This window comes from Lycium barbarum, chromosome 3 (assembly GCF_019175385.1).
Source record: "Lycium barbarum isolate Lr01 chromosome 3, ASM1917538v2, whole genome shotgun sequence".
Classification (NCBI taxonomy): domain Eukaryota; kingdom Viridiplantae; phylum Streptophyta; class Magnoliopsida; order Solanales; family Solanaceae; genus Lycium; species Lycium barbarum.
In genome coordinates this window covers 142,255,769-142,283,752 of record NC_083339.1, presented here as the reverse complement: position 1 = coordinate 142,283,752, position 27,984 = coordinate 142,255,769, and the positions used below count along the sequence as shown (strand labels likewise).

Here is a 27,984-nt window from a genome sequence, read left to right as displayed (position 1 = left end):
CTCAAAATGTGAGTTCTGGTTGAGCACAGTTTCCTTTTTAGGACACGTGGTGTCCCGAGATGGGATTCAAGTTGATCCAAAGAAAATTGAAGCAGTTCGAGATTGGCCTCAACCCACTACTCCCACAGAGATACGCAGCTTCATGGGACTAGCTGGATATTATAGAAAGTTTGTGGAGGGTTTCTCAAAGATAGCTGCTCTATTGACACGTTTAACTCAGAAAGGTGTGGTATTCCAGTGGTCAGATGAATGTTCAGAAAGATTTCAGAAATTAAAGACCGCATTGACTACGACTCTGATTTTGACCTTACCTACTGATAAGGGTGGTTTCACTATTTATTGTGATACATCTCGAGTCGGGTTGGGTTGTGTCTTGATGTAGAATGGTAAAGTGGTAGCTTATGCGTCTCGACAACTAAAGAAACATGAGAAAAATTATCCAACTCATGACTTAGAATTGGCCGCAGTTGTATTTGCACTCAAGATCTGGCGTCACTATCTGTATGGTGAGCCGTGTGAAATCTATACCGATCATAAGAGTTTGCAATGCATATTCAAGCAAAGAGATCTGAATTTGAGACAACGACGGTGGTTAGAGTTACTTAAAGATTATGATCTTACTATTTTGTATCATCCTGGTACGGCGAATGTGGTGGCAGACGCCTTGAGTAGAAAGTCTATGGGCAGCTTGGCCCGATTTACTTCTGAAGAACGACCTATGGCTAAGGATATTCAGGCATTAGCCAACCGCGGAGTTCGGATTGATCATACAGTACAGGGCAGGTTACTTGCAGTTATGGTGGCACAATCGTCCTTAGTGGGGCAGGTCAAGGCTTGCCAATCTGAATATCCCCGTCTTGCTAGTCTGCGAGATCGAGTGCAAAATGGGGGCGTTAATTCATTCTCTATTGATGGCGAAGGCGTGTTACGTTGTCATGGTATTCCTATGGTGGGTAATGTGAAGCAACTAATTCTTGAAGAGGCTCATAGCTCGCGATACTCCATCCACCCAGGTGCTACGAAGATGTACCAAGACTTGCGTGGATTATATTGGTGGAAAGGTATGAAGGCTGATATTTTGAAACATGTGACAAGTTGCTTAAATTGTCAGCAGGTCAAATATGAACATCAAAAACCCGGCGGAGTAATGCAAAACTTGATTATCCCAGAGTGGAAGTGGGAAAGGATTACGATGGATTTCGTAGTTGGTTTGCCGAATACTTTCAAGAAACATGACTCAGTCTGGGTGATTGTGGATAGACTCACTAAATCCGCTCAGTTTATACCAGTTCGGGTTACTCATACCGCAGAGCAGTTAGCAAATATTTACCTCCGTGAGATAGTACGACTTCATGGTGTGCCTATTTCTATAATATCTGATCGAGGTGCACAATTTACTGCTGAGTTTTGGAAGTCTTTTAAGAAGTCGTTTGGTTCACAGGTCGAGTTGAGTACAACTTTTCATCCACAAACTGATGGAAAGTCTGAGCGAGTTATTCAGATTTTAGAGGACATGCTTAAAGCTTGCGCGATTGATTTTGGTGGTCATTGGGACGATCAGTTGCCTTTGGCAGAGTTTGCTTATAATAACAGCTACCAATCGAGTATACAATTGGCGCCGTTTGAGGCTCTATATGGTCGCAGGTGTCGTTCACCAGTTGGATGGTTCGAACCGGGCGAAGCACAACTACTAGGTCCATATCTGGTTCAGCAAGCCTTGGAAAAAGTTGCATTGATACGAGAACGACTTCGGACAGCACAAAGCAGACAAAAGTCCTATGCAGATAAGAAAGTACGTGATATGGAGTTCATGAAGGGGGAAAAAGTCTTTCTAAAAGTATCCCCTATGAAAGGAGTTATGAGATTCGGTCGAAAAGGTAAGTTAAGCCCTAGGTACATTGGTCCTTATGAGATTTTGGATCGAATTGGGTTGGTGGCATATAGACTTGCTTTACTTCCGAGATTGTCTGCTGTTCATCCTGTATTTCACGTGTCTATGCTAAGACGATATGTTGGTGATGATAGCCATAAGATTCAGCCAGAGAATTTGGAGCTCGCTGAGAATTTGACTTATGAGGAGGGTCCCATATCTATTCTTGATGGGCAAGTACGACAATTGAGGTCGAAGAAGGTAGCTTTAGTCAAAGTGTTATGGCGTAATCACCCAACCGGGGAGGTTACTTGGGAGTCCGAGACGGATATCCGAGATAAATATCCTCATTTATTTGACGCGACAGGTATGAATTAGACCCGTTCGAGGACGAACTTCATCTTAAGTGGTGGAGAATGTAATAACCCATATATATTTTTAAGGCTTATTTGGTAATTTAAATAAAAGAAGGAAATAAATAGGAAAAAAATATAAAAGAAGGAATGTAGCCAAGCCCAAAAAGGAAAAGGAAAAGAAAAAAAAATATTTAAAAAGTCTGATGGCTAACGTGAAACACTACAATCTGAAGGAACCAAAAAAAAAAAAAAAAAACGAGCAAACAGAGGGAGAGAAAACCAGCAGGGAAAAAAAAAAGGGAGAAAAAAAGAAGAAAGGAGAGGAGAAAAATAAGAACTTTCACCCCAAATCATCAAGGTAATTACTCTAGTCCTTTATTTAAGTTTATTACATAATTATGGGTAAATTTTTATGATGAAACCATGGGGATATTTTGAGGAATTGAGAAAGTTCAGCCCTAGGGTTCTTCAACCTAAATCATTGATTTGGAAGGGCAAATAGTGTCGGATTTTAAACTTCTATATATCATTGGAATCCTCTCGTTAAGGCCTTCCCGAAAATCGATGTCTTGTCGGGTTTTGAACATATTGATCAGAGAGCGTTTTCGTCCTTTAAAATTTGACTTTAACCGTTTAAGCCTCTAAAAATATAGAAGTGGTTTACCCTAAGAGTTTTGACCATTCTAAATCCGTTTTTGTGTAGTTTGAGGCAATCCGGAGACTTGAGAACACAGTTTTGATTTATTGGGAAGCGTGCTTGAATTGTGAATTTGAGATAAGTGAGACTTTAAGCTTTGGGTAGTTGCTTTTCAAAACCCGTTTTAAAAATATGTTTTGTCTGCCTGGTCCATGTATTGGGGCGAGCGTGTGCTTGGCAGAATCGGTGGTCCTTAAGGCCAACCGCATAAACTTTATTTTCAAATAATCCAAAACTCTCTTTATAAATTATTTTGTGATGTGATATAGCTGTGAGCCATGATATTGGGGCATTGTGTATGCTTCCCTTAGCATTGTGTATGCTTCTTGATTATATAGGGGCATTGTGTATGCTTCCCTTAGCATTGTGTATGCTTCTTGATGATATTGGGGCATTGTGTATACTACCCTTAGCATTGTGTATGCTTCCTGACATATTTGGCACATTGTGTATGTTGCCGTGGATTCATAGCGTTGACTAATTCTTTAACTGCCACTTATGATTGTTCGTAGTGTAAATTGTGTTGAGATATATAATATATTTGATAAACAGTGGTTTGGACCTTGGTTGCTATTATATAATGATATATTCATATGCATAATATTTTTGTGCCAGTTGTGTGTTTGTATTTCCAACACTTGTTCCAGGGGTATTTGAAGTGGCGGGTCAAGGATCTTACTGGGTTATATTTATGTATAACTCACTCCTTACCTGCATGTCCATGCAGATACTGTCGTTGAGAACGAGGCTGGTAATTGAAGACTTCGTGAGTGGATTCTGTTGCTGAGGTGAGCCACCGCATTGTTCGTGGAGGCAGCCATTTCAGCTTTATCTAGTTATTTCTTTTATTTTGGGTTTACATGCCCGACACTCAAACTCATGTAACTCTGTTAGATGCTCCATGGTCTTAGCGTGGGACGTGGGCTAGAGATTCTTTTTATCTTAGCGTTGGTTGGTTTTTATAAATTAATTAGGGATTTGGTTGGCGACTATTTCGCATTTTTATCATTAATAACGTTGTTGGACCTGCATTTATTTTCTTTTAGTGCTTTTGTAAATGATTAAGAGTATGATATATGGTTCGCCTGCCGGGTGGTGTTTACTGGGTGCCAATCACGACTAGCGAGTATTTTGGGAAGTGACAATGACATCATGTGATCCATTATAATGGAGTAGTATTTCCTTTTTATTTAGAAAAATCGATATTGAATCTAATTCAATGTAAAAGCTAGCTCAAAAATTGAGAATTATGCCTTATACAAGTGTAGAAAATGGAAAGATACCAGTCATGTGGGAAGATGTTTCGGTGTTTGAATGGCATGACAATCACCAATATGTTGAGACAATGGCTTGTGTCTGATATTCCTATGGTTAATTTCTTGTAGTATAAGTTTGTTTACTTGAAAAGAAAAGAGTATATAAGCTTCTTGTATATAAGTTTGTTTATTTCAAGAGTTAATTGTCAAAAACTTATGTGAACTATCATTTTTTTTGCTAGAGTCATACTCCAATTATTAGTTGGTTTCCCTTTTCTTACCTGAATTATTACCGACTATGTATTAAAGCACACTCAGGTGATTGTTTAAGTAGTAAAAGAAAATAAATGATAATTGATATCATCAGCTTCGAGGACGTGTGTTTTAATATAGATGGTGATTATTCAAATATTTGGGTGTGAAACTCCCAAAACAAATATGATAGTTCAGCTATGTTTTTAATTTTATCATTATTTTTTTCAAAAAAGGTATGGTTGTAACTTTTATAAATAATATTAAATTAGAGAAGTTGAGTAAAACTAAAAACTTTTGATGAGTAGACGAACTCAATACCGATAATGGACTTGGTATTCTAGATGACCGACAAAAATAAATTTAATTGTCCATAATAATATTGATAAAAGTAAGATTCGGATAAGCTAAATGAAAGATAACTGAGTACTCTGTAGTCTGTTCTACAACGAAAATGAAAAATCATTTGTTGCGCTGCTCTTTTTAATTTCTACTTTATCATAATGTAGTGTCACATCTCTCGCTATCCCATCTCTCTATAGAAAAGTTTGTGGTGTCTTTGCGCGTCTCTTGAAACTACGAGGAGATTAGAGTGTAAATCTAAGGAGATTAGGGTGCAAATTATTTTAAAAAAACAGGATAAGATGTAAATTATAAAGAAATATAACATGTTAGGGGTGCAAATTGTAAAGAACTCCGCGAAATGCTAACAAGCTACTACTCTTTCCATCCCAAAAGATTGTCTTAGATTGACTTGACACGAAATTTAAGAAATAAAGGAAGACTTTTGAAATGTGTGATAAAAAACAAGCGTTAGATATTTGTATGGTTGTAAATCATCTCATAAAGTTAAATTGTTTCTAATATAGAAATGTTCAATCTTTTTGGGACAAACTAATAAGAAAAGTAAGACAATCTTTTTAAAACGGAGGGAGTAATATTTTAAATGAAAATGACAAATTAAACTTGTCGGTATCAGGATTTGAATGTATAGAAGAATTTTATATCTTTCGGTATCAGGATTTGAGTCTATAGAAGAACTAGTAAGTATACACCGGGCGTTTCCGGGCCCAACATGAACAAATTAAAGTAATATTGTTTTATTAAACTCTTAACGGAGAACTTTTTTTTCTTTGATTTTTTATTACAAAGTCATATCACATGAAACTTTTTTTTTTTAATTAAATATGTGATTGCATTGAATGATAAAAGAATTTCATGAGAAATCCTATAATCCTTAATTTATAATTTAACCATCATGAGTTTTCATTAGTAAATTTTAGTTATTTGATATTCTTAAGTAACAAATTAATGCATCAATTTCTGTGAAACTTAACACTTATGTAAGGATTTTTAAAATATTACATATTGGAAATTGCCTTTTATTGTTCCTTTTTTTAAATCACATAAATAAAGGTAGTAAAATTCATAAAATGATGTACCACACAGAGATATTACGGAGATATACAAACTTTTGTAGAGAGAAAAATACAAATATTTGTAAATGATATCAAAGAACGAAGTAAAACAATGGGCAAATGGAGTCCAAGTGAAGTGCTTGTGGAGCCAAGGTGGTCATGACATAAGCAAAGGATAGAATAGTCAACGAGGTAAAATATTTTCAAGGGAGCTATAATAAGGTATTGTGTCATGCAATAGAAATGCTTCTTTAAGACCATAATGACGAAATACTCTTCCAGTCTTCCTGGCCCAACAATAGAAAGCAGGATACAAAAAGGGACACAGAAGGGTTTTCTGTAACTTCACTGTGATGGGTAGCTCCTCTCTTTCTCCCTTATTAATAGTAGTACAGTAAAGTAAAGTAAAGTAATTAAGTATGCAATTAAATTTTCATCCACGTACCACTGTGCGATAATTTATTGCATACTTTCATCTTATGCCGAGCCTACCAACTGGAGTGTGAACAATATTATATAAGAGCTCAACATTAATGAGGGGGGCAAAAATTGGGTGCGCCTGAAATTGATACCATAATAAAGATAAACTTTGTTCTAACTCAATCCAAAAAACTAGCTAAAGAGATGAGGATTGCCATAACTGTATAAACAAATTTTCATTGTTGAGAATTCCAAAATCGGGTACGATATAGACATTGGTCTCATTAATCATTATATCTTCTTGGTCAATCCTCGCTTTATGAATTAGTTTCAGGTTGAGATCTATCCGAGGTCCATTTTTTTTAATATTCTGCTTCCCTTTATATTGTGTACTAACACAATTTATTTTTGTGACACTCTTTTCATTTATGTGGCTGAAAAAGAATAATATTATTTTATATTTATAATTTTTAAAATTTTTAAATTTTCATTTTATTTTTAATGACATGTTTAAGATCATAAGTTCTAAGTAATATATAGTACTATGCGTTTGGACAGTATTTAGTTGAAATTGAAAAAAAATAGTGTTTTGAGGTAAAAGTTATAAAAAATGAGTATTTTAAAAGTTTTAGTTATCTCGAAAACCATCATTTCATTTGGATTATAAGTCAAAATCATCAGATTTTCAACTTCAAATTACTTATTCCAAGTTAAAGTTAGGAAATAATTAAGAAAGACAAGGAAAAATTAGAGAACTAATAAAACAAGACAAGATGAAAAATTTATGTGAACACCAATGATCTATAGCTTATTAGTATTTGAATATAATGATATTGAGAAATTATATTATTCACCTAAGACAACCGGTAGCTTTCTCGTTAAAAAGCACCATTTAGGTAATCTTTTAATTGGTGGTTTAAGCGATGACAACTGGTGTTAGAGATAACGCTAGCAGAATAATTAGTGCAACAGCAAGCATGCTTAATTTAATAAGTAATAGGCTTAGGTTCCAGCAAAAGATTAGGGTTGATGGGGATAGGGGCACACAAAGAATGATGTATAATGTGTATAAAACAAAATAAGATTTCCCTATCATTCCCAATCTTTAAAAAACAAGAAATAAAAAAAATAAAAAAAAAAAATTAAAACCAATGATCATGGTTTATACTTTATAGGACTAACTTTATAAGATTAATTATCATCAACACCTCTAATCCTAATCATGGATTAGTTAATGATGGTTTTAATTTATAAATTAAAGTTAGAAGGGTTCGTCCCGTTCAAAAGAATTTAGGGCTACATACTGATTTGCTTGAAAGTCTATATGTTGAATTCACCATTAATTTAGAAAAATTACAAACCTTAGCGTATTGGTTAAGATCAAAGTTTTGTGATTAATAATATTTTGTTTAGAATTTTGGAAATAAACATGTTAAACATTTTATCTAAAATCTTTCAGTTGCATTTGTCATTTGAAAAATTTACATATATATTTTAACGCGTTAGTTGTGATTGAGGATGTGTGATCAATTAAATTCAAGTCTTGAATATTATCATCGAATAAATTTGCGCGACCATTATTATTTTGATGTTATCATCAAGTTAGTCCTAGGTGAGATCGGAGCCCTCACATAGCTCAAACCTATTTAGTTTATTATTATTTTAACCGATCAATATTCTCCTTATGCATATGTTACAAGGTATCCTTTTGCTTGTCAAAGTATATCATTATTGACTTACACGACAAGAAATATATGTTGTGACACCTTTGACCGTCCTTATATTGTATTAAAGAAAACATAGAATAAGACATGTCAAATGTCCTAAAAACCGAAATTCCCTCCAATTAGAAGGCAAGAAGTGACAATTTAAATGAGTAACTTTCGCATGCAAGAAAAGCCAATCATAGATTAAAAAATTCTTAAATGTGGGCTCTTGATTATATTATATCAATTTAAAGTCATAGTCTTTGACCTTCTTCCATTGGCCAAATTTGTCCAACAAAATGGAAATCCATTTGATTAATTAATTGATATACTCTTTTTATTAAATTTTTTAAAATTAATTTCTTTTCAAGCTGCTTCCACAATTAATAGTATGATATCATTGGTACACTATTTTCTCTTTATCTGGACAAGACAGTCCACCAGTAGAAGCCATGTTTAATTTTAAATATTATCTCTAAATACTCAGTAAACAAGATATGGATTCAATACTCTAATTAAAGAAAACATAGATAAACATTAACACGTGTGCTTAGTCAATTTCCCACTTTTTTATTGCTTGATTAGAGGCCATTTTTCTTAATGCTCCTCTGACTTAATTCCTTTTTATTATGTATCTATGATGGTTGAGTTTTCACCAGATGTTCAAAATTCTATGGTCATCGAGAAAATGGTAAGTAATAGCATTTCAACGAGTTGAAATCCTTGCAACACAATTCTCATAATTAATTGGTTGTAATTATATTAGCACATACGTACAGAACTAACTTAATTAGGTGAATGATTTTTAATATATTTATTTCCTGAGTTATCTTTTATAATCCTTAACCTCAAGATTAAAGGCGAAGTTAGGGGGCACAATGGGTTAATTTTGATTATGTTGTATATATAGGGTTAATATTGCTTTTTATGTTTATATAGCAAACCATGGCGGAGCCATTATTTTCACTAAGGGGGTTCAAAAATATAAAAGAGTAAAAAATGAGAAAGCCAAGGGGGTTCAACATCTACTATTTATACATAATTTTTTTTTTTAACCTTGTGTATACATGTTAATTTTTCGCCGAAGGGAGTTCCAGTGAACATCCTGGCCACCACTTGGCTCCGCCCCTGATAGTAGATATTAAATTCCCTTAGCTCCTTCATGTGTTTACATTTCTTTGTATTTTAAATCTCCTTAGTGAAAATCTTAGTTTCGTGTATTGTTCGGAGCTTTGGATTTATTTATTTTTTGGTTTAATTATCAGATAGTTTTCATTATGAATCAGATGACTTTTTACATACTTGTACTAGTAAAATAAAGCACTCAATCAAAAAAATGTGCTGGCTATATCACTTTAATTTGGTGATAGCGCAAATTCAAAATGAGAAATTGGAAGTTCAATCCAAACGTGTATATATACACCGAGTGACTTTTACGATATTTCGATTAGTGGTATTCAATCTCTCCATAATTAGTAGAGAAAAAAGATGAGGAATTATCAAATTCAATGTGTTGTTTCTAAGGATCTATGCGGATAGTTATTAATAAAAAAATTTGTCGTCATCTCTCTATGAAATATTTATTTGGCCGAGGGCTTTTAAACACATTGTAAGCAAAATCAGTATTGACAAATAACCAGTTTACAATAAATAAGAAAGGTATACTAATCCTATAAATGATCCAATATCATATTGATAATAATATAAGCACGCAAACGTACTCATGCGCTAAGCATAACCCAAGAATAAATTTGTCCCTGTATACTATGCTTTGCCTTTTTTTTTTTTTTTTTTTTTTTTTTTTTTTAATTTTATGACATGAGAACCCGCAGCCGCTACCTTTCTGGTGCGCACAGGGTAAACCCAGCTCCTGTGCAATAGCTCGCAAACCACACAGGAGAGGTAACCCGCACTAAGCAAGCCCGGTCGAGCTAGCGCATAGGGTAAACCCAGCTCCTGTGCAATAGCTCGCAAACCATACAGGAAAGGTAACCCACACTAAGCAAGCTCGGTGCGATGAGCTCGACCCATAAGGCAAATCTCCTGCTATCGTAGGCAGGGGGTTTCGAACTTGAGACCTCCATTATGAAAATCCCATGCTCAACCAACTGAGCCACCCTTGCGGGTTATTCTTTGCTATTTTCCTTTCTTTCTATTATAATGAGTGAAGTGTTCTAAGTAGGTGGCTGAGATAGAAGACCAATAAATCATGGCGGAATTGGGTACTTTTTATTATAATTTAAATACATGGACCTTCAATTTTTTAGAAATTGAAGCTGTCATAGTATTAGTTAAGACTTTAATCTAAAAGGACGACTAAAACACCAAGGCATTCGGCACACATGCGCCAAACTCCTCCATCATTTGGGGAAGATAAGTTTTAATACAAATAAAATAAAAAATATTCCAAATGCAACAGACTATTTGAAATTAAATGTTTTTCTTTTTTTCTGAAAAGGGGACCATGTTTATGTGTCCAATTATTAGTGATTAATCGGCTTCTAATATGGCCAACCATGACTTCTTCATATGCTCATGTTTCACCGACTATTACCAAATATTTATTAGTAATTAATTTTGTGGTTAAACAAGGCTTACTAGTATAATTTAGTCATATATTAAGATTGATTCTTAGAATATACTTTTGTTTTATTTTTAGTAAGGAGGGTGTGTTTAGTAAGAAGCAAAATATTTTCTACGAAAAATGTGTTCTTGAAAAATAAGTGATAGTTTTACTTTAGTTTTTGGTGTACGGTAAGTAAGCATGAAAAATAATCCTAAAATCATTTATATGTAATCTAGACATATAATATAATGCCGGAGTAAGGGAAGAGGAGTGAGGGTGGTTAGAGTTGGGACTATGGGGGTGGGGTGTGTGGAAGGTGGGGAAAAGTGGAATGCTGTTTGTGGAATTTATATTTCCTATTTCAATTAAGAAAGTCATTTTTCTCATCGTAAAGAAACTTATTTTCTTATTTTTGAAAATTGAGAGAAAATATTTCCTCCATACCAAGCGCACCTAAGTTTTTTGACCATGTAAAAGATAAGCGGCAAAAAGATACTATATGGTATATTTTTATCTGTTTAAATTTTGATAAACACGATTATTAGTCATCAACGGTGGTATAAGATAGCAAGCAAGTGCGAATCTACCGTTGAAGTTATGGCTTCAGCATACCCTGTAACTTTGATTTAGGTTATGTGTTTATTTAAAAAAAAAATGTACTTAATATGTATAAAGAATCTTATCTCAATCCCGACAGCTAAAACTTCTTAATCCACCTCTGATAGCATGTGTATAGCATGTGTGTGACAAATTAATCGAGATACGTACCAATTGATTTGGACACCATCGTTATTTGAAAAATAATAAGTACTTGTGGAACAGGTAAAGGAAAGCTTCGATTAGCTATGTTGTTGTGTCAACTAGGACATGTTATGAACAATGGAACATGGGGAGCTTTTGTTTGAATAAAGGTTTTTATTATTTGAATTGAAAAATATTAGCCCCACCGTCCTACCTTTATATCTTACATAATTAAGGTCTTAGTAGGTAACTAGGTATAGTGCCAACGTCTAATCGTCTAAATCATAATTAGCAACCTAAGCTTTGTCCTTTAAATATGAACACTTTATAAATCAATTAGATGTATCCTAGTAAATTTTTCAATCAACCCCCTAGGATTCTCATCAAAAATAAAATTTGTCTAAAAGCAGGTTGTTGTAATTATTGAACTGAAAAATCGCAACAAGAGAGATACAAACAAATAGGTGTTATAAAATAAAAACTATGAAGTAAATACACAGAAGAAATATGTAGAGAGATATCAGATTATATTACTTCTGCACTTTCAACATTGCATTTGTGCATCCTATTTATAGAGAAACAGGACATGAGATATTTTGAGATATTTTGGGATATTTTGGGATATTTTGGATATCCACTATTTGGGATATTTTTGACACTCCCCCTTGGATATCCATTAATAGATGATGTGTCTCGTTAAAACCTTATTAGAAAAAACCCTGTGGGAAAAAGTCCTAATGAAGGAAAAAGAGTGCGCATATCTAATAATACGCTTTGAGAGTTGCCTCATTAAAAACCTTACCAAGAAAACCCAATGGGACAAAACTTGGTTAAGGGAAAAAGAGTACAACACGTATTTCACTCCCCCTGACGAAGACCAAGATTCAGATGTCGGAGTCTTCGCATTCCAATCTTGAATATCATCTTCTCAAGAGTTGAAGTTGGCAAAGATTTAGTGAACAAATCTGCAGGATTGTCACTTGAACGGATTTGTTGCACATCAATATCACCATTCTTCTGGAGATCATGTGTGAAAAATAACTTTGGTGAAATGTGCTTTGTTCTATCTCCTTTTATGAAACCTCCTTTTAACTGAGCTATGCATGCAGCATTATCTTCATATAATACTGTGGGTATTTTTGTATCACACTTCAAGCCACATCTTTCTCTGATGAAATGTATTACTGATCTCAACCACACACATTCTCTACTTGCTTCATGAATAGCGATTATCTCAGCATGATTTGAAGAAGTAGCAACAATGGACTGCTTGGTCGATCGCCATGATATAGCAGTACCTCCGCATGTAAACAGATAGCCCGTTTGAGATCGAGCTTTATGTGGATCAGATAAATAACCTGCATCTGCATAACCAACAAGATCTGTACTACCTTTGTTAGTATAAAACAGACCCATATCGCTAGTTCCCTTCAGATATCGCAATATATGCTTAATCCCGTTCCAATGCCTCCGTGTAGGAGAAGAGCTATATCTTGCTAGCAAATTAACAGAAAATGCTATGTCAGGTCTTGTAGCATTAGCAAGATACATAAGTGCACCTATTGCACTAAGATATGGTACTTCAGGACCAAGTAGCTCTTCGTTTTCTTCCTGAGGTCGGAACGGATCTTTGCTCACTTCAAGTGAGCGAACAACCATAGGAGTACTTAAAGGATGCGAATTGTCCATGTAAAACCGATTTAAAACTTTCTCAGTATAGGCAGATTGATGGATAAAGATCCCTTTTGCGAAATGTTCAATTTGCAGACCAAGACAGAGTTTTGTCTTTCCGAGATCTTTCATCTCAAATTCTTTCTTCAAATATTCAATCGCCTTTTGGAGCTCTTCTGGAGTTCCAATGAGGTTTATGTCATCAACATAAACAGCAAGTATAATGAACCCTGATTTTGTTTTCTTAATAAAAACACATGGACAAATGGCATCATTTATATATCCTTCATTTATCAAGTATTCACTTAGGCGATTATACCACATACGCCCTGATTGTTTTAAACCATATAATGATCTTTGTAATCTGATTGAATACATTTCCCGAGACTTTAAACCAAATGCTTCAGGCATTTTATTTCCTTCAGGAATTTTCATATAAATTTCATTATCAAGTGAACCATAAAGATAAGCTGTAACCACATCCATAAGATGTATTTCAAGGGTTTCATAGACAGCTAAACCCATGAGGTATCGAAATGTTATTGCATCCATAACTGGTGAATATGTTTCTTCATAGTCGACGCCGGGTCTTTGAGAGAATCCTTGTGCAACAAGGCGTGCTTTGTATCGCACAATTTCATTTCTCTCATTTATTTTCCGTACAAAGACCCATTTGTGACCAACTGGTTTTACACCATTAGGCGTTTGGACTACAGGTCCAAAAACCTCACGTTTAGCAAGTGAATTCAATTCTGATTGAATTGCTTCTTGCCATTTTGGCCAATCATATCTTCGGCGACATTCTCCGACAGATTGAGGTTCCTGATCCTCACTGCCCTTTATAATATTTAGTGCAACATTATATGCAAAAACACTATTCACCACAATTTTCGAACGATATAGTTCTTCACTCACTGAAGTCTCGGGTTTGCTGATTTCTTCAGGAATATCAGAATTAATCAGATCTTGAATCTCTTCATGAGATCCTTTCATAGTGTCATTCTGATCATTGTTTGTATTTCTTTTTCTTGGATTTTTATCCTTGGAGCCCAATGGCCTACCACGCTTCAGGCGTGGATGAGATTCAGAGGCTATGACACTAGTAGATTGTCCCTTTGGAACATCAATTCGAATAGGCACATTCTCTGCAGGGATATGCGACTTAGTTATTCTTTTCAAATCAGAAAATCCGTCTGGCATTTGATTTGCTATTTTCTGTAAGTGGATGATCTTCTGGATCTCCTGCTCACATATAGGGGTACGTGGATCAAAATGAGATAGTGATGGAACTCTCCACGCAATTTCTCTTTTGATTTCTTTTCTCTCTCCCCCTAATTGTGGAAAATTTGTTTCATCAAATCGACAATCTGCAAATCGGGCAGTGAATAAATCTCCCGTCAATGGCTCAAGATAGCGAATAATGGAGGGTGATTCAAACCCAACATATATTCCTAACCTTCTTTGGGGGCCCATCTTAGTGCGTTGTGGTGGTGCTACAGGCACATATACAGCACAACCAAAGATTCGGAGATGAGCAATATTTGGTTCATGACCAAACACTAATTGTGACGGGGAGTATTTATTATAATGAGTCGGTCTAAGACGAACAAGAGATGCTGCATGTAAAATAGCATGACCCCAGACGGTTGTAGGCAACCGTGTTTTCATAAGTAATGGTCTTGCTATCAATTGCACACGCTTAATAAATGACTCAGCAAGGCCATTTTGGGTATGAACATGTGCTACAGGATGTTCAACCTTTATCCCAACTGATAAACAATAATCATCAAAAGCTTGGGATGTAAATTCTCCAGCATTATCAAGACGTATAGCCTTTATAGGATAATCTGGGAAGTGTGCCCTTAAGCGTATTATTTGTGCCAATAATTTCGCAAACGCCAGGTTGCGAGACGATATGAGGCACACATGAGACCATCTCGAAGACGCATCTATTAGAACCATAAAATATCTGAATGACCCACAAGATGGGTGAATAGGTCCACATATATCCCCATGTATACGATCTAGAAAAGCAGGGGATTCAATGTCAACTTTCATTGGTGATGGCCTGGTTATCAATTTGCCCTGATGACAAGCGACACATGAAAACTCACTACTTTCAAGAATCTCCAGGTTCTTAAGTGGATGCCCTTTTGAATTTTCAATAATTCGTCTCATCATTATTGATCCAGGATGACCCATTCGGTCATGCCAAAGCACAAAAGTTCCTGAATCGTTAAACTTCTGGTTTACGATTGAGTGTGCTTCCATTGTACTAATTTCTGCATAGTACAGGCCAGAAGACAAAGTTGGTAATTTCTCCAAAACACATTTCTGGTCGGAGACATTCTTTGTAATGATAAGATATTCATCATTTGTTTCATTTAATGTCTCAACGTGATACCCATTACGGCGGATATCTTTGAAACTCAACAAGTTTCTTGGGGATCTAGAAGAGAATAGTGCATCTTCTATAACAAGTTTCGTCCCCTTAGGTAGAAATATAGTAGCTCTTCCGGAGCCTTCAATTAATTTCGAATTGCCAGAAATTGTATTAATATTTCCCCTTTTTCTACGCAAGTGAGAAAAGTATTTTTCATCTTTGAATATAGCATGCGTTGTTCCACTATCAATCACACAAATATCTTCATGATTTGTCATTGATCCAAATAATATTTGAGGATTTTCCATATATTCTTCAAAACGAAAAAATAGGCAAAGTAAACATCGAAGTAGATATTTTGATTAGACAAAGTATTACACACACTTTATTACTTATATATGGAAACATAACCACATTAGCTAATACAAATGACATGTATGAAATATCTAAGTTAATACAGATCCATCACCGATCAGATGATCTATTTTTCCTTCAGGGATTTCAAAGAAATCTGCCACATCTAAATGCATAGGCTCAACATTATCTTCAGAAATAAAATTTGCTTCGGCATCATTTTCTGCCCTTTTGAGGGAGGCTTGATATAGATCAACAAGGTGCTTTGGCGTACGACAGGTACGTGCCCAGTGCCCTTTTCCTCCACATCGAAAGCAATTATTTTCTGAATTTTTCTTTTGCACAACATCATGCTTTTCATCCTTCCTTTTACACTGCTGGTGGTGAAGGGTATTATATGGTGCATAACGAGAATCATTATTAAAATTCCTTCCTCGACCACGACCATGACCACGACTGGGGCCACGACCTCTTCCACGCTTAGAATGGCGAAAATTTGCCTCATTCACTTCAGGGAATGGGGCAGTACCAGTGGGTCGGCTTTCATGATTTTTCATCAGTAATTCATTATGTTGTTCAACCACTAAAAGATGTGAGATTAGTTCAGCATATTTCTTGAACTTCATCTCTCGGTATTGCTGCTGCAGGAGCATACTCGAGGCAGGAAAAGTGGAGAATGTTTTCTCCAGCATATCATCATCAGTAATATTTTCACCACATAATTTCAATTGAGAAATAATTTTAAACATTGCAGAATTATATGCCTTAACAGATTTAAAGTCTTGGAACCTTAAATGGAGCCAATCAAAACGTGCTTGTGGAAGTATGACCATCTTCAGGTGATCATATCTATCTTTCAGATCATTCCACAGCGTAAGAGGATCTTTAACCGTGAGATATTCCATTTTCAAATTCTCATCAAGATGACGGCGGAGGAATATCATTGCCTTAGCACGGTTTTGGTTTGATGCCTCATTTTTATCTTTGATGGTGTCTTCCAGACCCATCGCATTAAGGTGAATCTCGGCATCAAGAATCCAAGACATATATCTATTACCGGATATATCTAAGGCTACAAATTCACATTTAGTAAGATTTGTCATTAGTAAAGGAAAACGAAGAAATCAATACCTTCGAGGTTTTGAAGTATTTGCTCGAGATGACAGAGTCTCGTGCTGATAACGTGTTATAAAATAAAAACTATGAAGTAAATACACAGAAGAAATATGTAGAGAGAATATGTAGAGAGATATCAGATTATATTACTTCTGCACTTTCAACATTGCATTTGTGCATCCTATTTATAGAGAAACAGGACATGAGATATTTTGAGATATTTTGGGATATTTTGGGATATTTTGGATATCCACTATTTGGGATATTTTTGACAATAGGAGATATGTAGAAACATATTAGGACATAGAAGTCAATAAATTTTTTAATCTCCTCAAAAACTAAAACACTCAAAGTGGTAAAAGGCCAAAATGGTTTGTACCAACAAAAAAATGGTACCCAAATCGAAAAAAATAAGCAGAAAAACGTGCTCCATGTATAACATGGTGGTTTTTAAAACATTGGACCACGACGATTAAGGCACATTCTAGAATTTTTTTCCCTAATTCATTCCATGAACCAGTATATTAAATAGTGATAAGAGTTTATCTGACCCAACAAATAACAGTGTTAATTGGATAAAACTCACAAATAATCACTTTTTAACATTTATGATTGAAAGCATATATAATTGAAAAATGGCCAATTGCATGGAGTTTCAATTCCCAAAACTGAAAATTCACAACAATTTGTAACGTCATTATTCTGGTCAAAAATGGTGAAGAATTGCACGAATTTCCCTTCAAATGGAATGGTCTTTAATTTTTGCCCTCGAGCAATCAAATTTATGCCTAGTGGTATATAAGTTCTTGGGCAAAGGTGCAAATATACCCTTCAACTTTGTGATTTAGAACAGATATATCGCTCGTTCAAAAAATAGTGTATATATAATCCCGACGTTACAAAATGATGTAAGTATACCCCTGTTGTTACACAAATGGAGCAAATATACCCCTTTCGTTGACGGAATTAAAAAAAAATCATTTAGCTAATTTTTAAAATTAAAAAAAAATGCTAAGTGGCTTTAAAAAAAAAAGTCTACTCATTTTTTTGGTAGACATATTTTTCTAAAGCCACATGGTAATTTTTTGTCTGGTGTGTCATGTCTAGTTCGTTTAAAAAAAATCTCTGTGACTTTAAAAAAAGGAAAAGGGTCAAATATACCCCTCTACTTTAGTTTAATAGTTAGATATACCCTCTGTTAGTCAAAGTAGATAAATATACCCTTTCCGTTAGTCAAAATAGATAAATATACCCCTTCTGTTAAGAAAGTATACAAATATACCCCTCGGTCGACAGAATCCCCAATTCCACCATTAATTACCCGATTTAACTTAAAAAAACCATGCCTGCCTCGACCCCGACCTGCAAATTAAATTCTTTCTACCCAAATATACCCATTACCACTACAACCGACCAGACACAACCACCACCACAACCAATAAATTCTTCATAACCATCCTTAACCATGTTCTCCTACATCACTGAACAAAACAAAAAAGACCATTTCATCTCAGTAAATACATTAAATCCTTAATACAGTATTAAATATCATATGCAAAATACCAGAAAAGGCATGATTGTCATCAGTCAAACATGATTATTATAATATTTCACACTTTATAAAATACTTAGGTATCCAACAGAGAGCTTTGGCTTGAAGCAAACTGAGATAAATTTCTTCAAGTATCACTGTATCACATATCCAGGTAGCTACCAACATTAAAATCAATAAAAATGAAAGCTTTAGGCTCAAAAAGGCTAGAAAATCCCTGCCACAAGCCTCCTTTCTAAATAACGGTACTCCAATCTAAAATTAAAAACTAAAAGTCAACAATCTCTTGAAGTTTTAGGCATAAAAAAATTGGGATTGTGGTTAAGGATGATTATGAAGAATTTAATGGTTGTGGTGGTGGAAATGGTGGTGGTGGTTGTGTTGGGCCGGTTATAGTGGTGGTGGGTATATCTGGGTGGAAACAATTTAATTTGCGGGTCAGGGAAAGGCGGGCATGGGTTTTTTAGAACTAAATCGGGTAATTAATGGTGGAATTTGGGATTCTGTCGACTGAGGGGTATATTTGTGTACTTTCTTAACGGAAGAAGTATATTTATCTACTTTAACTAACGGAAAGGGTATATTTATCTACTTTGACTAACGGAGGGTATATTTAACTATTAAACTAAAGTAGAGGGGTATATTTGACCGTTTTCCCTTAAAAAAAATAAGTCTACCCATTTTTTTAAATAAACCAGACCCGACCCTTTTCGTTGACGGAATTAAAAAAAAATCATTTAGCTTATTTTTTTAATTAAAAAAAATGCCACGTAGCTTTTAAAAAAGAGTCTGCTCATTTTTTTAGTCGACATTTTTTTCTAAAGCCACATGGTAATTTTTTTTCCCGGTGCGTCGTGTTTGGTTCGATTAAAAAAATATCTCTGTGACTTTAAAATATAAGTCTACCCATTTTTCTAAACGAGCTTGACCCGACCCACCAGGTAACAAAAATTACCATGTGGCTTTGGAAAAATATGTCTACTAAAAAAAATAGGTAGATTTTTTTTTTTTTAAAGCCGCATGACATTTTTTTAATTAAAAATAAGCTAAATGATTTTTACAAAAAATTCTGTCAGCAAAAAAGATATATTTGCACTATTTTATAACGCCAGGGGTATATAAACACCACTTTTTTAACGACGGATATATCTGCTCTAAATCACAAAGTTGAAGGGTATATTTGCACCTTTTCTCTAAGTTCTTTAACCATACGACACATAACTTGTGGGATATTATAATTTTAAAATATAAAGTTGGGTCAGTTATGACCTGCAAAAAGTTATTTGTTACGAGGGTAAAAATTAAAGACCAGCACATATAAGGGCATAAGTGTCAATGACCAAAAACGTCACTAAACGCTATTTCATCGGCTTATCAAATAAGGTGTTGGGTAATGGGGACAATATGGTTAGTGGGCCTGAGTACTATTGGATCCTGTCCATAACATTTTTTGATCTTATCAAAAACTTTTTCTTATATATATATATATATTTTTTTTTTTTTTTAACTTTTTCTTATATTCACAGAATGGTTAGTCAAGGTTTGGCCTAAAATGAGCTAAAGAACAGTTGTAGAAACTTTCATAAGCTCCAACCAGGAATTATTTGCTCTTCCTTCGTATCATAAAAGTTATTCCCAATTTAAGAAATCAGAACATGGCTTTTGTATGAGCCAAAAAAATAAATATATATCATCTAAAAAAAATATTGGGATGAATTTATGAAAATACAGGAGAGGCAATAATAATGACATAATGCATCAGGTTTCAGGTGCATCCAGCCCAATTATTTCAGTCTTGAAAACTTGTAGTAGTAAGGGGGACTCGTGATTTTTATCAAGGTTTTTCAGTAATTTAGGGGTGTCAAAATGAGCGGGTTGAACTGAATTTGTACATATTAAAATGAGATGAATTAAAAATCAATGGCTCTTTAATCCACTCAAATATTACATGGGGTGAGATAGATTGGGTCAAAATGGGGCTAAACAGTAGGTCATATAGCCAACGCCCACAACTCGTACAAGTTCTAATTTCTCTATTTATTTTCTTATAATTTACTTTTATGACTTAATAAAACTTTTTCCTTTATTATGACTATATATAACATATCAAATAAAGAGAAGCCTTTTAAAAATAGCTTGACAAGGTTTCTCAATTCTCATAGTTCAAGTTGGACTACACAGTTAGCCCAAATCAACCAACTTTTAGATGGGTAGAATTGAGCGATGTCAGAACGGGTTGAGTTAATAAATAGACGGGTCATTAACCTGCCCAAATTTGGCCAGCTCATGCTTTCATAGACCATCTTTGCCACCCCGATCCAACACTCAGAGGCTGATCTAGCATTTTAATTTGATACCTTTAGGTTTAAAATTGAACCATTAAACTTATATCATGGGTGCACACTTAATATTTATTAAAATTTTAGTGATTTTTTATATGTAAATATTAGTCTAAAAATGTTAGATTTAGTACTTCAGCTATCCATGTGATTATATGCTGAATACGCGTCTGACAAATTGATTTTTTAAATTTTACATATTTAATCGGGGAATATGAGATTCAACTTGACACCACTGGTGAGAACACCATGCCATTCAACTTTTGACTTGAGGTGCAACCCTTCGTGTAGTCCTACTAACGCGGGATACTTTGCACACTTAGCTGGCACTTTTGCCCCCTTTTTTAACGTGGTTCTTAATACACAAAATTAGTGAATCTAAGATAAGTAAGAAAGTATGGACTGGTATTTTACTTATGCTTGTTCTTTTAATAAATTCACTAGGAATTCTTTATTTTCCCCTCTCAAGAGGTTTCAAAATGGAAAGTGATGAATCTTTTTATTTCCCAAAAAGATGAATATTGTGTTGAGTTGATGGACTATATGTTTAACATCATAGGAATGAAAAGGATTCATAAATAATGATGCTAAAGACCATAACATGTGAAGTTTGCTTTGTACTACAATTCACCATATCCATTGAACTTCCCCTCAACAACACTTTGTTCACTGTGTCTCAAAGTATGCATACTTACAAAATAGTCCTTTAATTTGGGCCACACTTCCTTACAGTTTCAGAAATATAATGCCCTCACATTTAACACATTTTGCAAAAGACAAAAAGGTCATAAAACATGACCTCCTCAGTCCGTTCAAGTTTGACGGGTTACTGATCCACCTATTTATTAGTTTGCACATTTTGACCCGTTCGATTCAGCTCATATAAAAAAGTTGGGTTGAAATGTAGCCTAAATTGATTTATGAGAAACTTATAAAAACTTTTTTTTTGTTTATTATGTTATATATAGCCATAATAAACAGAAAAATTATGAGTAATTAAACAAATTATATGAAACAAAGAAATTAAAACTTGGTAAGAGTTGGACGAGTTGGGTGATGATTCATTGTTTAGCCCATTTTGATCCGCCCTTTTCAGTCCAAGTAACCTAACACGTCCATTTATTAACTCAACCAATTTTAACTTGCCCAAATTTAATCCAACTTGCCGAGTTGACACCCCTATCCACTAAGGAAGCTCCAATGCACTCTTACCAACCCCATTCATCCAACAAGAGACAAAATACAAAACAGAAAAGGTCTTTGAACTGTTTAAAGTTCTAGTAGCCCATTTTAGTTTATATGCTTTCTACTTTGAAGAGCCCATATTCACAATTACAAATCCAGTATGCTTTTGGGTACGGGAAAGTTAAGCCTAATTCAGGCTTCAAGCAGCCCAACATATCCCGAGTTCTAGGCCTCTTATGTAAAGACTGTTTTAGCACAACTGTTTGGAAAGCCACCCAGGTAATTGGAATGAGTGTAATTACACAGTTTGATCTATTTGTTTGACCAAGTAATTACACAGTTAGGTGGGAGTTGGTTATAATTGAGAGGGTGTAATTACACTCTCCAATTCTCAAGGGGGGGAGGGGGGCGGGCGGGCTGATTGAGAATTGAGTGTAATTACACCCTGTAATTCCAGAGTTACTTTTTAGTTTCTTTCTTTCTTGTTTTATTTCAATTTCTTTTCTTCTTTAATTTATTTTTTATTTATATTATTTTAAATTATTTTTACTTTTTACTTTTTAATTATTTTTATTTTTTAAAATATATTTTTCCTTTTTATATTACTTATCTTTCATTTCCTTTCTTCTCAATCCCAACCTTTATTTCTTGTGGTTATGTAATTACTCATATTTTTTATTTTATTAATTTAGCATAACCATGCTATTATTCTAATTTTTGAAACTATACCTCTTAATATTAGAAAGAATGAGTCATTAACAAACTTGGCATATAATGAGTGACGTTATTAAAGTAGAATTTCATTTTGAATGAGGTTATAGACTTTATTTTTCCTTTCTTTTGAATTATATTTACTTAAGTCTCGTTGGAACTTACTTATGTAATGTTGGAATTTGAGATAAGAGTATTATGTTAAAAAAATTCTTTTGGATTTTGAATTTAGATTATATTTTCGATTTTAATTTATTTGTTTTAGTACTATTGACTTGTTATTTCATATTGCAAGTTGTTTATTTTTCACTTACAGTTGATAGACTTTTTTGTCAAACATTTGAATAATGTTATGACATTATATTTATAAATATATATATTTTTTTGTCAAACATACCATCCATGATCTTCTCACAAAAAAAGTATGCTTTTAAGTTTTATAATTAAATAAAATTAACATATTATTAATTTGAAAATTGCATATCAATTATTTTTTACAATATTAGTTACAAATATATGATTATTAATTAATATATTTCAAGAAACAATGTGTTTTTAAATAACTAATTTAATATCATTTATAAAGGCACACATTTTTTAATATTAATTTTAAATTTTTGATAATTAAATTTTATTTTTAAATTAAACAAACTGTATAACTACACTTGTCCAACCAAACAGCACGCTTGTAATTACACTGTAATTATATCATAACAAACAAATAGGTCATTGTAATTACAATATTGTGTAATTACTACCCTCGTAATTACACCAACTCCAATTACCAGGTGGCTTTCCAAACAGACCCTTAATCAAATTTTTAATTGGGCTTTGACTAGGGATGGTCAAATGTGTGGCCTATATAATAATTACTCAGTTCTTGATCGAAACGAATTGGTTGTAAATCCAATTACCCGGACCAAATAAATCCACTGATGAAGAAATCTCTACGATTCTCAAACATAAGAACTGGAAATTACTCTTAGAGTCATCAACAATCCCTCAAAAGCTTAACCCAGATGTGGTTTACTCAGTTCTTGATCGAAACAAATTGGTTGTAAATCCAAAACGACTGCTTGATTTCTTTGATTGGTCGAATCAGCAAGTGCAGTTGACTCAAAACATTGATTCTTTCTCTATTCTTGCTTTGGCTTTGTGCAATTCGAACAATTTTGGACCTGCCAACCAGGTGTTTAATGAAATGATTCAGAGAAGAAGATTTCCAGATATTTTAAGCTCGTTGGTTAAATGTGCTAAGGAATGTAATGAGTTTAGATCGAAGGGTGTTGTGTTTGAGTTGCCAATTGATGCTTATAGGAAAATTGGTATGTTAAATGAGGCTGTTTCTATGTTCTTGGGTGTTAAAAATGAAGGCTTTAACCTCAGTTTGTTATATTGTAATACATTGTTGAATGAATTGTTAAGTGGTAATAAAATGGAACTGTTTTGGGAGGTTTATGAGGGGATGCTGGAGAGTGAGATGATTCTTGATGTTTACACGTATACCAATACGATCAATGCTTATTGTTTACCCCGAATTTGGATAATCAATTAATTTTGTTGGTGAGGTATAGGATATGTGATCTTATCTTGAGTTTATGTGTTGGAGAAAAGAAATATGTGACTATGCTACAAGGAGCGATTGATGACCAATGGTTTGCTCTAGACTCGCGTATCAACTAGCAAATAAGTGTTGTTTGATTTAAGAAATACATGGAATAGCAAATAAGTGTTGTTTGATTTAAGAAATACATGGAATGAACACAACAAATATGGAACGAATCTGATGTATGTGAGTGATTTCGTATTCATATTTTGCTTTTACAAGAATGCTTGATAAGAAGGAGCCAACCCCCTAAAAGGAGGACAATGCCTCTTATTTATAGTGTTGCCTCATGGGCTTCATACAACATAAAAAGTAATATAATAAAGAAAAAGCTCTGAGTTGGATTAGGTTGGGTTAGGTTGGCCGTACGATCTGACACTCGTACGGTTAGCAGTTGAGCATGACAGGACGTTATCGACGCGTGGCAGACGCGCAACGGATCTCCCGGACCAACGGCCTTAATCATCCGGACTAACGGCCGCGTCCAACCCGGCCATGGAGAAAACCGGACCAAATGGTGCCCTGCCTTGGTTTTGGTCTAGGCGTTCCTCCGGTTCAAAACGGAAGTCTCCGTGCACGTTCCTGTGCCTTTCTCCCTTCGGTTCCTCGCCTCACCGGTTTAACGCTTATCCGGTTTTTACCGTATACACTTATTGCAAGGTTGGCAATGTTAAGGATGCCAAACGACTTCTTCATGATATGGGAGAGAAGGGGTACAGTCCGAATTTGGTTACGTATAATGTGGTTATCAGAGGCTTGTGTGGGACAGGTGCAGTTGATGAAGCATTGGAGCTAAAGAAGTCGATGGAAGGAAAGGGATTGGTTCCGGATAGCTATACGTGTATCACACTCATTGATGGCTTCTGTAAGAAAAAGAGGTCTAGGGAAGCAAAACGAATATTGGATGAAATGTGTGAAGTAGGTCCAAATCCTGATCATTTTGCATATACTGCGTTAATTGATGGATTCATGAAGGAGGGCGAGGTGGAGGAGGCATTTAGAATAAAGGATGAAATGGTTGCACGTGGAAAGAGTTTGAATATAATGACCTATAATTCTATCATAAATGGGCTCTGCAAAGTCGGCCAGATGGATAAAGCAGTAACTATCAAGGGTGACATGATTAAAATGGGTATATTCCCTGATGTGCAAACATACAATTATTTAATTGAGGGCTATGGTCGCAAGAATAACACGGATAAGGTTTCTGAACTTTTGGTTGAGATGACTGACAGAAACTTGGTACCTTCGGCCTATACTTGTGGTGTGCTGATTAATGCTTACTGCAACTCTGGAGATCTCTGTCAAGCGATTCTTGTTTTGGAGAAAATGATTGCAGCTGGTGTGAGACCAAATGCTGTCATCTACACCCCCATCATAAAAGGCTATGTAGAGGATGGTAAATTTGAAGAAGCAAAACAAATTGTGCAGGATATGTGGCAGAAAGGTATATTACTTGATATCTTCTGTTATAATTCAATTATTAGTGGGCTCTGCAAGGTGGGAAGGGTAGATGAAGCAAAAATGTGTCTGGTTGAAATGGAGAAGAGAAGATTGAGACCGAATTCATATACTTTTGGGCCTTTTATTTCTTGGTATAGAGAGGCAGGGGATATGCAAGTTGCAGAACAGTATTTCTGGGAGATGCTAGATCGTGGTGTAGCGCCTAATTATGCCACTTTTACGCCTATCATTGACGGGTACTGTAAACATGGGAATATATCGCAAGCATTTTCAGTACTGAATCGCATGCTTAAAATAGGACGATTGCCAAACGTTCAGCTTTATGGTGTTCTTATAAATGCCCTCTCAAAGAATGGGAAGTTGTCAGATGCCATGGATGTTCTATCTGAACTTTATTGTAAGGGTCTAGTTCCTGATGTGTTCACTTACACCTCACTGATTTCTGGTTTCTGCAAGCAGGGTAATTTGGAAAAGGCTTTTCTACTTCTTGATGAAATGAGTCAAAAGGGGGTTAGACCAAACATCGTGACTTATAATAGCTTAATAGGTGGTCTTTGTAAGTCAGGTGACCTATCGAGAGCCAGAGAAGTGTTTGATGGTATTTCTGGAAAGGGTTTGGCACCAAATGGTGTGACTTATTCCACTATCATTGATGGTTACTACAAAGCCGGTGATCTGAATGAGGCATTTCGTCTATCAGATGAAATTCCTTTACGGGGCGTTCAACCGGATGCCTTTGTATACAATGCTCTTCTTCATGGATGCTGCAAGGCAGGAGAGGTAGAGAAGGCATTGCCATTATTCCATGAATTGATAGAGAAGGGAATTGCATGCACTCTTACTTTCAACACATTGATTGATGGGTTCTGCAAGTTAGGAAGATTGAGTGAAGCACTGGAGTTGGTGACAAATATGTCTGATATGCACATCCCAACTGATCATGTAACTTACACCATTTTAATTGACTACTGTTGCAAGAACGGAATGATGAAAAAAGCAGAAGAGCTTTTCCAAAAGATGCAAGTTAAGAAACTGATACCAACCATTGTGACTTACACTTCACTCATTCAAGGTTATCACAAAATTGGAGATAAATTGAAGGTGTTCTCACTATTTGAGGAGATGGTGGCAGGGGGAATTCAGCCTGATGAAGTAGTCTACAGCTCGATGGTTGATGTACTTTACAGAGAAGGGAATCCACATAAAGCTTTCAGTCTTTCGAATGAACTTTTGGATAAAGGTCTTTTGAAAGGACATGTAAGTGAAACATTAGCCGGGTCTTGGTGTGAGAAAGGAGAAACTTCTGCACTATTGGCAGCACTCAATGAAATAGGAGAGCAAGGTTTTGTACCTAGTCTTGCTATGTGCAGTACTTTAGCCCATTGATTAAATAAAGCAGGATATTCTGAAATATTACCTATGGTTCTGGACACCATGGTAAAGTTTTCCTGGATCTCCAATTCCATGACTTCAAATGACTTAATCACGCATCGTCAAATGGATGGACATACGGAAAGTGTTAGTAACCTTCCAAAGCAATCAGCCTTATAAGTAATAAAAAAAAAAAAAGCCTAGCTAAACAAGAATACTGTATGCTGGATTGTTCCGTTCTTTCTGCAGTTCTATCTATGGATGCTTGATGACAAAGCACCCACATCAAGCTGAAAGCACCCTGATCGCAGTAGAGGTAACCTGGCTTTGATTAACTAAATGAATCTCATTTCAGGAAAAGATGGAAAAAAAAAAAACTTACTTCCTGTATATCCTGGCATCCTGTTCGGTTTCATTGTGCTTATTGTTTTCCTGGAGAATGCATCAAATTATAAATTGGATGTGCTACAGAAATCAGGCATGGAGTTGAAATTGGATGAGTTTAGTGCTTTCTCTTTGGTCAGACCACGCCTTGGATGCTATTTTGGCCCTTTTATTAATGCAGAGTCTTTTTTGTTTGTTTATTTTTTTAATGAAATTTGTTTTTTCTATGTTATGTATGGTTTAAAAGTAAGACATAGTAAGTTGAGAATGTCATGTACTTGTTGACTGAGCAATTTATTGGACAGTTTGTTTGGACTGTATTTGGGCTTTGTGGAACCTGGTTCGCCACTTTGCCTAGACTAAACCCTAAGAGTCTTGAGACTGAGGATTGAGATAGTTTACCCAAGGGTAATATAAAGACCTAACCAGAAACAAGTTATGCAAGGATGACATTTGCTTTAGCTGAAGTATTCTTCCTCGTACGAGCTTAAAATGATGTTCTATTAGATGTCAAAGGCTAATTATGCTTATTTGTGGTATAATCCATTGTTAGATGCTAGATGTAG

General features: G+C 34.9%; 2 protein-coding genes across 2 annotated transcripts; both read left to right on the top strand.

Moving 5' to 3' along the window:
* The first annotated feature begins 718 nt into the window (after nucleotides 1-718).
* Nucleotides 719-24,694, top strand: LOC132631501 (pentatricopeptide repeat-containing protein At5g61990, mitochondrial-like). The gene is made up of 3 exons (XM_060347073.1): nucleotides 719-1,026; nucleotides 1,945-2,131; nucleotides 23,498-24,694. The coding sequence occupies exons 1-3, from the start codon at nucleotides 719-721 to the stop codon at nucleotides 24,146-24,148; spliced, it is 1,146 nt and encodes a 381-aa protein (XP_060203056.1). The 3' UTR covers nucleotides 24,149-24,694.
* LOC132631500 (pentatricopeptide repeat-containing protein At5g61990, mitochondrial-like) lies at nucleotides 24,695-27,810 on the top strand. The gene is made up of 3 exons (XM_060347072.1): nucleotides 24,695-27,032; nucleotides 27,390-27,553; nucleotides 27,724-27,810. Exons 1-3 carry the CDS (start codon nucleotides 24,695-24,697, stop codon nucleotides 27,808-27,810), a joined length of 2,589 nt encoding a protein of 862 aa, XP_060203055.1.
* Nucleotides 27,811-27,984: the final 174 nt, after the last annotated feature.

What these genes read in the sequence shown, in the direction of transcription:
- LOC132631501 (XM_060347073.1), top strand. Translation starts at nt 719, where the DNA reads ATGGCTAAGGATATTCAGGCATTAGCCAACCGCGGAGTTCGGATTGAT. An exon ending in CACCCAGGTGCTACGAAGAT is followed by an intron (nt 1,027 to 1,944) that starts GTACCAAGACTT and finishes GGTGGCATATAG; the next exon opens with ACTTGCTTTACTTCCGAGAT. An exon ending in GACAATTGAGGTCGAAGAAG is followed by an intron (nt 2,132 to 23,497) that starts GTAGCTTTAGTC and finishes AATTGGTTGTAA; the next exon opens with ATCCAATTACCCGGACCAAA.
- LOC132631500 (XM_060347072.1), top strand. Translation starts at nt 24,695, where the DNA reads ATGGAGAAAACCGGACCAAATGGTGCCCTGCCTTGGTTTTGGTCTAGG. An exon ending in ACCTAGTCTTGCTATGTGCA is followed by an intron (nt 27,033 to 27,389) that starts GTACTTTAGCCC and finishes ATCTCATTTCAG; the next exon opens with GAAAAGATGGAAAAAAAAAA. An exon ending in AGTTTAGTGCTTTCTCTTTG is followed by an intron (nt 27,554 to 27,723) that starts GTCAGACCACGC and finishes TTTATTGGACAG; the next exon opens with TTTGTTTGGACTGTATTTGG.